We start from the raw sequence: 12,258 nt of genomic DNA on the forward strand, positions 1-12,258 counted from the left end.
AGAAGGGAATGGCTACCCACTCCAGTCTTCTTGCCTGGAGAATCCCAACAGAGGAGCCTGGCGGGCTACAGTCCCTGGGGTTGCAGAGTCAGATGCAACTGAGCAACTAACACTTTGACTTTTCAATCAGTAGTAAGACAGACAGAAATAAGATTGGCCATGTGTTGATAACTGCTGAAACTAGGTATGGGTACACTAAACAATTCACTCTTTCTGTATATGTTTGAACTTTTCCATAATAAAAAAAAAAAATTGGCCACACCTTGCGGCTTGTGGGATCTGGGTTCCCCAACCAGGGATCAAACCCTTGCCTCCTGCAGTGGAAGCTCAGAGTCCAAACCACTGGACCACCAGGGAATTCCCCATAATAAAATGTTTTAAGTATGCCCCGTAATAAAATGTTTTAAAACAGTTCATTTTCTGTTTATGTATAACAAATCACCACGAGTCAGCAGCCCCAAGCAGCACACATTTATTACGTCACCGTTCCTGTGGGTCAGGAGTCGTGTAACTGGGATTTTCGGCTCAGGGTCTCGCCAGGCTGCCGTCAGTGTGTCAGCCCAGCCGTGTTCTCATCTGTTAGCGCTGGGGGAGAATCTGCCTCCAGCCTCATTCAGCTTGTTGCAGAATTGATTTCCGAAGAACTGCGTGAGGACTGCAGCTTTTTGCTGGCTGTTGGCTGGAGGACACCCTCGGTGCTAAGACTGATAGCAGTTCTTTATCACCAGGACATCCTCAGCACACATGCTTGCTTCTTCAAGACCAGCAGAGGAATCTCTCATTCCAGTCTGCTGAATGACATAATATGATAATCACAGGAGTGACATCCATCACCTTTTCTTCCGTTCACTAAGGGCAAATCACACTGAAGGGAAGGGATGTTACAAAGATGTGACTCCATGGGGGTCCCTATAGCGTGTGTCCACCACAATGCCTGAAAAAATAATGAAGGATAGATATATCAAATTTACATACTGTTCTATGGAGAATTCTGCAGTATTCATCACAGCCAAAATCTATTATTAACATGCTCCCTGAAAACCAGTTACCCTGCGAAAATATGCACATGTTAAGCAGTTAACACAACTGACATCAAAGAAATTTCTGTTTAACATTTATAAACTAACCCAATGAGCTTTAAATCTGTAGAAAGTTTTTATGAAAGTTGTTGACTTTTTAATGCTGTAATTAACAAAATGCACACAGGGAAAAAAAAGTATTTTTGAGGGAGTTTTAAATATTTATATATATATATGTGTGTGTGTGTGTATATATATGTGTGTGTGTGCCAAATAACATTGAATGGACTATGAATACATTATATTAACAAAATTTAAATGATTCTCTTAGAATAAAGGAAATGGCAACCCACTCCAGTATTCTTGCCTGGAGAATCCCGTGGACAGAGGAGCCTGGTAGGCTGCAGTCCATGGGGTCACTAAGAGTCAGACGTGACTGAGCGACTTGACTTTCACTTTACACTTTCATGCCTTGGAGACGGAAATGACAACCCACTCCAGTGTTCTTGCCTGGAGAATCCCAGGGACAGAGGAGCCTGGTGGGCTGCCGTCTATGGGGTTGCACAGAGTCCGAAACAACTGAAGTGACTTAGCAGCAGCAGCAGCTTAGATTAAAAAGATTAAACATTTTTAAAAGGAGAGAAAAAGGGAAAAGAAATAAAAAGAAAAATCAAAGATTCACCATTTATCTTGACTGTGTCTTAATAAAAATTTTAACCTGTGAGCCACAGAGGCATCTACCTAACATTTCTTAGCACACGCCACCAAAACCTTATTTCCAAACAAGGTCACATTCATAGGTATCCAGAATCAGGACTTGAAAGCATGCTTTTAGGGTGACACAGTTCAACTAGCAGCTCCCTCTTTTCTAAATCCAACTGGTGAGCTCCTCACAGAATGTCAGTCCTAAGTTGCACGGTCCAGTGACCAAGAGGAGAGTTCTGTTTAAGGTGGATGTGCTCACTTGCCAAAGCATAGGGGACTTTAATATCATTTTTATTTAAAAAATAATGCTCAGTAATAAGGTGAGATAATACAAAAGTATAGAAAGTGAAACATAAGTATTTCTTACACTGTCAAACAGACACTCTTGAGGTGAGCACTCAACAGTTTGGGGTGAACCTTCCAGAATTATATATATATATATGTGTAAATTCACAAAACTGGGATCATTAGGTCAACAGGTAAAGGTTTAATCTCTAGAGCCTCTTGATCTAAATCCTAGTTTTCCTTCTAGTTGTGTTGTCATTCAGTCGCTAAGTCACATCCAGCTCTTTGCAACCCCAGGGGCTGCAGCACACCAGGCTTCCCTGTCCTTCACTGTCTCCCAGAGTTTGCTCAAACTCGTGTCCATTGAGTCGACTGTGTAACACTGGGCAATATATTTACTTCTCTCAGTCTGAGTTTTCTTATTTAGAAAATAAAAGATGATAAGATTACTACTTTGTATAAAGGTTTGGGAATTAAATGAGCTAATAAATGTGAAGTGCTTGAAACAGTACCTGGCACACACAAAGTGCGTAATAAGATTATTTAATACTCTACTGCAGCTGCAGCTTATTTTTTAAATATACTATATCTTAAAGATCTGTTTTTTAACTTAAATACAGTTGATTTACAATGTTATGTTAGTTTCAGGTATAAAACACAGTGATTCAGTTATATACATATATTCTCTTTCAGACTCTTGTCCCTTATAAATTACTACAAAGTATTAAGTACTTTGAGTATAGTGAAATATTGCTGAGTATAGTTCCGTGTGCTGTATACTAGGTCTTTGTTGGTTATCTATTTTTATATATAGTATTGTGTATACGTTAATCCCAAACTCCTAATTTATCCCTGCCCCTACATCCACATTTAGTAATCATAAATTTGTTTTCTATTTCTGTTTTGTAAATATGTTCATTTGTATCTTTTTTCTTAGACTCCACATTTAAGTGATATCATATGGTATTTGTCTTTGGTTACTTCACTTAGTGTGATAATCTCTAGGTTTATGCATGTTGCTGCAAATGGCATTATTTCATTCTTTTTATGGCTGAGTAATATTTAGTTATATATATCTGAATATATTTATCCATTCATCCATTGATGGACACTTGGGTTGCTTCCATGTCCTGGCTATTATAAATAGTGCTGCAGTGAACATTGGGTGCAGATATCCCTTTAAATTACAGTTTTCTCCAGATATAGATATATTTTTAATATGGATAGAGTGGACAACAAAAATAGGAACAACAAACAAGAGCAATGAATAGGAAGCAGTAACAAATATGGTAGCTATTAATCCAGCTATGTCAGTAATCACTTTAAAAGTTAATGGTGTAATTAATTAAATTAAATTAAAAGACAGAGATTATCAAACTGGATCAATGAACTGTCATGAGAAAGAGAAGACAAGCCACAGACTGAGAGAAAATATTTGCAAAAGACAAATCTGTTAAAGGACTGTAATCCAAAATATACAAAGAACTCTTAAAACTCAACAAAAAGAAAATAAACAATCCAGTTTTAAAAGTGGGCCAAATATTTGAATAGATGTCTCACCAAAGAAGACATGCAGATGACAAATAAACATATGAAAAGGCCCAATATCTTATGTATTAGGGAATTGCAAATTATAGCAACAATGAGGTACCCCTAACTTACCTATTAGAATGGCTAAAATTCAAAACACTGACAATACCAAATGCTGACAATGTGGAGCAGGAGGAACTCTTATTTACTGCTGGTGGGAATGCAAAATGGTACAGTCACTTTGGTAGACAATTTGGCACGTTCTTATGCAACTAACATCCTCTTACCGTATGACCCAGCAATTGTGTTTCTCAGTATTTACCCAAAGGAGTTAAAAATCATATCTACACAAAAAACCTGTATATGGATATTATACAAGTGTTATTCATAATTGCAGAAACATGGCAGCAATCAAGATGTCTTTCCATATGTGAATGGATAAATAAACTACAGTATGGACTATTATTCAGCACTATAAAGAAATCAGCTATTGAACCATGAAAAGACATGAAGGAACCTTAAATACATGTTACTAAGTGAAGGAAGCCAATCTGAAAAGGCTCCATACTGTATGACTCTATATGGTATTCTAGAGAAAACAAAACTATGGCGACAGTAAAAAAAGACCGGTTGTTGCTCGGGCTTAGAGAGAAGGGAAGCATGAATAGGTGGAGCACAGAGGATTTTAAGGGCCATTATGAAACTGTTCTGTATGATTCTCTTGTGACAAATACATGTCATTAGACATTTGTCCAAATCCACCAAATGTGCACTATTAACAGTGAACCCTAAGGTAAACTACGGACTTTGGATGATAATGGTGCATCACTGTAGGGACATCCGTTGTGACAAATGGACCACCCAGGCGCAGGATGTTGATGGTGAGGGAGGCTGTGTGTGGGGGCGGGGGGAGGGGTAAGGAATATGCAGGAACTCTGAAATTTCCACTCAATTTTATTGTCAACCTAAAAAGTGAAGTGAAAGTTGCTCAGCCGTGTCTGACTCTTTGTGAGCCTATGGACTGTAGCCTGCCAGGTTCCTCTGTCCATGGAATTCTCCAGGTCAGAATACTGGAGTGGGTAGCCAGTCCCTTCTCCAGGGAATCTTCCCAACCCAAGGATCGAACCCAGGTCTCCCACATTGCAGGCAGATTCTCTACAGCCTGAGCCACCAGGGAAAGTCTATACAAATAAGTAATTTAAATTAAAAAAAAAAAACACTTCAGAACATTGCTGGTTGAATACATTGATATATTCCCTCTCTCACCATTCCCCATTTTTTTTCTGCAAGATTAAGGTAGGACAATTTGAGGCTCAGTTGATTCTCTATGCTGAAATACCAGTGAGATGTCCCTCTAACACCTTTGTTCCGATTTGTACAATGTATTACAATAGATTTCACTTATAGAAAATTAAATGTATATTATATTTCACTTCTCTGTAGATGAAATATAATACAAATCAAGTTGACAGCTCGATATCCACACTGAAGAGTCAAGTAACTGATGTAAAAAATGTTATGACCCAAAATATCGATAAAATTTTGGAAAGCGAAGACAGATTGAATATCTTCACTGGTAGAATGGATGATCTGCAAACAACTGTGAGTGTTCCACAGCTGTCTTGATACCCAAACAGTGCTCTAAGTCATAGGATCCCTGCTCTGGAGACAAACTGCCCAAAGCAAAAACATTCTGGGACACTCAGTGAGATGATCCTGTATCACCAGACTCTCTCTTTATCAAAGATTATTGCAGTGCAACTAAAATAGTAAAAGGATAATTCTAAAACAACCCAAATTTTAAAGCCTATTAAAGGAGAAAATGGTTATTTGTGTAACTGAAGGATTTCCTATATTAAGAAACACACAGGTTAGTCAACAAATAAATTCCAAGAGGAAAAGGAGAGCGAAACTTACCGAAAAAAGGATTTAGAAGAGTTATCAGTTGCAATATGTAGTCATTACTGGATTTTGATTCAAATAAACTACAAAAATGAACATTTACAGTATCATGAAACAGATATTTGAACTCTGGCTGGATATTGACGAGATTAAGAAATGTTAGTAATTTTTAGGTGTGATAATGGCATTCTGGGTATGTTTTTGAAGAGTCTTTACTTATTAGAGATATATACTAAAATATATATGAATGAAATTATGTAACATCTAATATTTGCTTCAAAATAGTTAAGGAGTAGGGGAGTAGAATGGGGTATAAATTAAACAAAAATTGGCCATAAATTAACAATGATTGAATCTGGATAGTATATAGGGATTCATTATACCATCCTGTCAACATTTGTTATATGTCTGAAATTGTCTGTTAGAGAACAGTTTTAAAACAATCACTAAGGTTTGAAGAGTTCCCTCTGAACATTTTTTTTTTCTTGGCCATGCTTCACGACTTGTGGGATCTTAGTTCCCTGACCAGGGATCAATCCTGTGCCCCCTGCAATGAGGCACAGAGTCCTAACCACTAGATCGCCACAGAATTCCCTGTGGTGAGCATTTTAAATTTTATTTTTACAGATCTTTTCTAGAAACACAGATACCATATAAAGCAAAGTATATACATACTTTTTACTTACCAAGTTCTGTTGGTTCAACCTCCTAAATCTTTTTTATTATAAGCTTCATTTTTTTCACCTTTTAAAACAATTTACAAGGTATTATTCATATATAATATTCACGCACTCTTAAGTATGGAGTATGATGAACTGTGATAATTGTGAACAATTGTGTGACCGCAGTCAAGTTGTAGACTAGCTCTTCCATCCTAAAATCTGCCCTCCTCTGTAGCTGACTCTCCCCCGACCCCTGACCCCAACCAACTACTCATCTGCTTTCTGTCACTAGTGGTGTCTTTTCCAGAATGTCTTATAAGTACAGTCATACAGTGTATAGTATTCTGTGTCTGACTTCTTAATGTTTTTGATATTCATGTTGTGCATGTTAATGTTTTCTTCCTTATCACAGAATGGCTAAATCTCTTTTAAACCCACCTTCTGCCCATTCCAGTGCCGCTCACTGTCTCACTCTGAGGTCAGTTACCTCTTGTCTGAATATGGTAATCCCCAGATTTAATTGTTCTCCCTATTTTTGGTCCCGGTCTGCTCCATTCATCCTCCACAGTGACACTAGAGTATTCTTTTAAAATTCAAGTAGTGAGCATTATCTACAGCCCTCTTTTTAAATTATTATTATTATTATTTTTTGCTGTGCTGGGTCTAAGTTGCAGCATGCAGTATCTTTTATTGCAGCACAGGGGCTTCTCTCTAGTTGAGTCCCACGGACTCAGTTGTCCTACAGCCTGTGGAATCTTAGCTCCCCAACCAGGGATCAAACCCATGTCCCCTGCATTAGAAGGTGGATTCTTAACCTCTGGACCACCAGGGAAGTCCCTATCGATAGCCTTCTTAAAACCCCCCTGTGGTGCAAGGTAGAGTCCAACCTCCCTAACTTGATGAGCTTTCTTCTGACTACATTGCCAGTCACATCACCCAGAGGTCATGGTTTTATAGTTTATAAATCTCAAAAATTATCAGACTACTTGTAGTTCTCCCAAATACATGTTGCATTATTTCATACCCGTATGCATACTGTTCCTTCTTTTTCCTTGCTTTGGAAAACTTCTACTCATCCATCAAAACCCAACTCAAGAATCATCTCCTTATCCATTTCTCAGGCTGAATCTATCCCTCTCTCATCTGTGCAGTCCCTGCATCTTTTATTTATTGATTAATTTGACAAATATCTCTTGAAGATCTACTGTCTACCAAACTGTATGTTAGGCACTAAGAATAATAAGAATAATAGTAAGAAGAAGAATAAGGCACCATCTACCAAACTCTATGTTGGGCACTAATATAATAAGAAGTGGTGCAGCAAACAAGCACTCGATGTTAGTTAAGTTAAACACTACTTACTTAAAGCAACCCTCTACATTTTTTTTTTTGGAGTGTTATATCTACATGTTAAAGAAATTCAAGGATTTCCTGGGGCCACTAGAAGCTGGAAGAGAAGAAAGGACCACCCCTTAAACTGTGTTGACACTGTACAGACTTGTGTTCTCCAGGACTCTGAGACAGTACGCGTCCTGTTGTTCTGAGCCACCCAGCTTGTAGAGCTGTGCTACAGCCGCCCTAGAAAACAAGGGCAGTTTGTTGACAGAAACCTGTATGTGCGCATTCAGTTGCTAAGTCATGTCTGACTCTTTGAGACCCCACGGACTGTAGCCCACCACACTTCTCTGTCCATAGGATTTCCCAGGCAAGAATACTGGAGTGGGTTCCCATTTCCTTCTCCAGGGGCAATTCTCTACATTATTTTTATAGCAGGAAAAAGAATAGGTCACATCAGTTTATATAATCTATAAAGAAGAATTAATAAAGAAAATCATTGTCTACGATTCAGTTGTACTTTATGAGAATTATAACAAAAGAGTTCAGATAAAACTGTTCGAGCCATTTAGATTCATGCATTAATAAACATTCTTTGGGGGCCTATTATGTAGAGGGTATTATGCTTGTCATCTTCAGGGATTAAAAAAAATGAATGAGATACTTTTCAAAGTTTAATCTATTGCAGGAGACATATTAGTATAAGCCTAGCTACAATATAAGTATGTGTTAAGTTCATAAAAGATGGATAAAGCGTAACAGCCAAAGAGTGGATAACTGATAGTGTCTACATTTTTACAATGCATTTTGAAATCACAATCATTAAATTCTAAAATCAGTATTATATCATTCAACATTTATTTCAGGTATGTGAAAATTTTCTGTGAATGATATATCTAATACCCTTGTAATCATCAGCCAGCCATATATGGCCTTAGCATTTTGCCACATTGGATATGGGCCTTTGGTTTTCAAAGAAATAAAATTATAAATGTAATTAAAGTCACCTCTGAATCTTTCCCAAGCTCATTCCACTCCCTCACTAGAAGAAACACTATTATGAATTTGATATGAATCATTTGTATGCATGTTTTCATTCCTTTGCTATAATATGTATCTATAGTTGGTTTGCATTTTTTAACTTTGTTATGTATGACATTCTAATGAGCTTCTCCTTCTGCAATCTGTTTTTAGTTCAACATTATTATTTTTTGAAATGTATTAATTTTGATACACTTAGCTCTAATTTATCAATTTAGCTTCTGACAGCATCTCATTACTATTTGAAGAAATAGAGTGTTTTTGTCCTTTCCCCTTTTATCAACATTAATGTAGGTTCCAACTTCTTTATTATCAACAACACTGCATTGAACACCCTTGTACATGTCTTTTGGTACACGCTTGCAAAATGTTTCTAAGACAGAGGTCTACAGAATTTTTTGATCATGCACATTTATTTGTAGAGTACTGTTGAGAATGCATTTAAATATATATAAATTATATGTATTATCCTATAATAATCTTATATAAAACATATAGAAAAGTAGAAATTTAAAGAATGAGACAAAGATGAAATAAAATTAGTTTGTTTTCTTAAGAAAATAAAACTCTAATTAAGAAAAATTTTAATAATGTATTTTAATTATAGCAATGCGATTAAAAGTCAGATCTGATTACAAATGACTTTAAAGTCTCTAAATATGGAAGGTGGACTATTCAAACTAGAAGCAGAGATATATTCTCTTTGTCATTTTCTTGTTGTTTAGGTTTGCCTTATTAGTATTAATATAATTAAGCCACGTCTATTCTTTAGCTTAGTTAAAACTAATAAATATTACCCATCCATTCACTTACTCAGATGTATCGTCGGTGTTAACAATACACTGCAAGAGAATGGATAAAGGAGTTTGCAGTGGCGAACTCTTCATCACTGTGGAATTTCCACCCTACTCTCAAAACGCCTTAACTTTCATGATTTAATTATTTTACACCATACCTAGGGAAGATGTCAGTGGCTATCCATATGTTAAAATTTAAATATTTTCATTTCCTTCTTGTTTTTTAGATTAAGATAAATAGAGATTCTAATATTACTTTCCTGCTCTCCAGTGGGTCATCTGAACCCCTTGGGATGCTTGATCCTATTTTAAACCATCTAGAATATATACATAGAAATTGAATTTCTGGATCTTAAAATATATGCACCCTTGAATTAAGCAAATAATTTAAAATAGCTTTCCAAAGATTGTGCCAATTTATACTTCCATCAGTACTGTATGAAAGGTTCTGTATCTTTCCAGTACTTGGGATTATGAGATTATAATTTTTAACAATCTGACAGGGGGAAGAAAATATCGTCTAAATTTGCATTTTGGATGACAGTGAGCAATTTTTATGTTTATTAACCATTAGAATTTCTTCAGTGAACTGTTTGTTGATATCCTTTGACCATTTTGCTAATGGGGTGCTTATCTTTTTAATAGTTTGTAATATATATTCATGGATAAAACAATGATTTTATAACTATTAGAATAAAGAATGAGTATATAATTCTTCATCCTAATACTTAGGCAGTTGTGTAAAGTTTACATATGTTCTCCCAATATTTGGCTTGATTTTAGCTTTGTGTATAGTATCTTTTTTTAGGACAGAAGTCATTTTTTTTACTATTTTTTTAATTGCAGTATAGTTGACTTGAGAAACTTGTATGCAGGTCAGGAAGCAACAGTTAGAACTGGACATGGAACAACAGACTGGTTCCAAATAGGAAAAGGAGTTCATCAAGGCTGTATATTGTCACCCTGTTTATTTAATTTATATGCAGAGTACATCATGAGAAACACTGGACTGGAAGAAACAAGCTGGAATCAAGATTGCCGGGAGAAATATCAATAACCTCAGATATGCAGATGACACCACCCTTATGGCAGAAAGTGAAAAGGAACTAAAAAGCCTCTTGATGAAAGTGAAAGTGGAGAGTGAAAAAGTTGGCTTAAAGCTCAACATTCAGAAAACGAAGATCATGGCATCCGGTCCCATCACTTCATGGGAAATAGATGGGGAAACAGTGGAAACAGTGTCAGACTTTATTTTTCTGGGCTCCAAAATCACTACAGATGGTGACTGCAGCCATGAAATTAAAAGACGCTTACTCCTTGGAAGGAAAGTTATGACCAACCTAGACAGCATATTCAAAAGCAGAGACATTACTTTGCCAACAAAGGTTTGTCTAGTCAAGGCTATGGTTTTTCCTGTGGTCATGTGTGGATGTGAGAGTTGGACTGTGAAGAAGGCTGAGCGCCAAAGAATTGATGCTTTTAAACTGTGGTGTTGGAGAAGACTCTTGAGAGTCCCTTGGACTGCAAGGAGATCCAACCCGTCCATTCTGAAGGAGATCAGCCTTGGGATTTCTTTGGAGGGAATGATGCTAAAGCTGAAACTCCAGTTCTTTGGCCCCCTCATGCGAAGAGTTGACTCATTGGAAAAGACTCTGATGCTGGGAGGGATTGGGCGCAAGAGGAGAAGGGGACGACAGAGGATGAGATGGCTGGATGGCATCACTGACTCGATGGACGTGAGTCTGAGTGAACTCCGGGAGTTGGTGATGGACAGGGAGGCCTGGCATGCTGTGATTCATGGGGTTGCAAAGAGTCGGACACGACTGAGCGACTGATCTGATCTGATAGTTGACTTACAGTGTTGTGCTAATCTCTGCTGTACAGCAGTGATTCAGTTATACATATATATGAATATCCTTTTTTATACTCTTTTCCATGTGGTTTATCATAGGTTATAGAATATAATTCTCTGTGCTACAGTAGGACTTTGTTGTTTATCTATCCTACGTGTAAAAACTTATATCTGCTAACCCCAACTTCCACTCCAGCCTTCCCCTAACCTCCTCCTCCCCCTTGGCAGCCACCAGTCTCTTCTCTATGTCCATAATTCTGTTTCATAGATAGGTTCATTTGCGTCATAGTTTAGATTCCACATAAAAGTCATATCATAGGGTATTTATCTTTCTCTTTCTGACTTACGTAGTATGATAATCTCTAGTTGCATCACTGTTGCTACAAATGAGATTATTCCATTCTTTTTAATGGCTGAGTAGTATTCCACTGTATATATGTACCACATCTCTTTATCCATTTACCAGGACAGAAGTCTTTAACTTCCATGTCGGCAAATGTATCTGTCTTGCTTTTTGTGATTTATGCTTTCTGTGTTTATTTAGGGCTTCCCAGGTGACTTTCCCCAGGTTACAAAGACAGTCTTACATTGTCTCCCCCAAAATTTTAATTCTGCTTCTTAAACATGGATCATTAAAACAGGGGGCATTTTATTTTTGTGTAAAGTATAAGGTAGGAGGGCTTCTCAGGTGGCTCAGTGGGTAAATAATCTGCCTGCAATGAAGGAGATGCAGGAGATCCAGGTTCAATCCCTGGGTCAGGAAGATTCCCTGGAGGAGGGTATGGCAACCCACTCCAGTATTCTTGCCTGGAGGATCCTATGGACAGGGGAGCCTAGAGGGAGGGCTACAGGCTGTAGAGTGGCAAAAAGTCGGACATGACTGAAACGACTGAGCACACGAGGTCGGAATCAAATTTCATTATATTCTATATAAATAGGCAGTTGCCCAACAACCATTCGTTGAATAGCTCAGCCTTCCCCATTTGTTTTGTAATGCCAACCTTGCTACATAATAATGTTTTCATATGCAAACAACTTTCATTCTTTTGATTTGTATATATTATATTCTTCTGGTCTATTTCTGTATCCTTGCACCAGTATTATACCATTTTAATTATTATGACTTTAGG

The 12,258-nt window shown here is 37.2% G+C and overlaps 1 protein-coding gene and 1 long non-coding RNA gene across 3 annotated transcripts in view; one reads left to right on the forward strand and one right to left on the reverse strand.

Moving 5' to 3' along the window:
* LOC133249781 (uncharacterized) overlaps positions 1-12,258 on the reverse strand; it is a 419,931-nt gene that overhangs the window by 115,879 nt on the left and 291,794 nt on the right. The window lies entirely within an intron of this gene.
* The window catches only part of LOC133249771 (uncharacterized), a 38,074-nt gene that overhangs the window by 17,927 nt on the left and 7,889 nt on the right, over positions 1-12,258 (forward strand). The window contains exon 5 of one of the 2 annotated variants that reach the window (XM_061420597.1): positions 4,983-5,141. The exons of the other annotated variant lie outside the window; for it this stretch is intronic. Coding sequence (XP_061276581.1) covers positions 4,983-5,141 — 159 coding nt within the window. The remainder of the gene's footprint in view (positions 1-4,982; positions 5,142-12,258) is intronic. 2 annotated transcript variants of the gene reach the window in all.

This window comes from Bos javanicus, chromosome 6 (assembly GCF_032452875.1).
Source record: "Bos javanicus breed banteng chromosome 6, ARS-OSU_banteng_1.0, whole genome shotgun sequence".
NCBI lineage: Eukaryota > Metazoa > Chordata > Mammalia > Artiodactyla > Bovidae > Bos > Bos javanicus.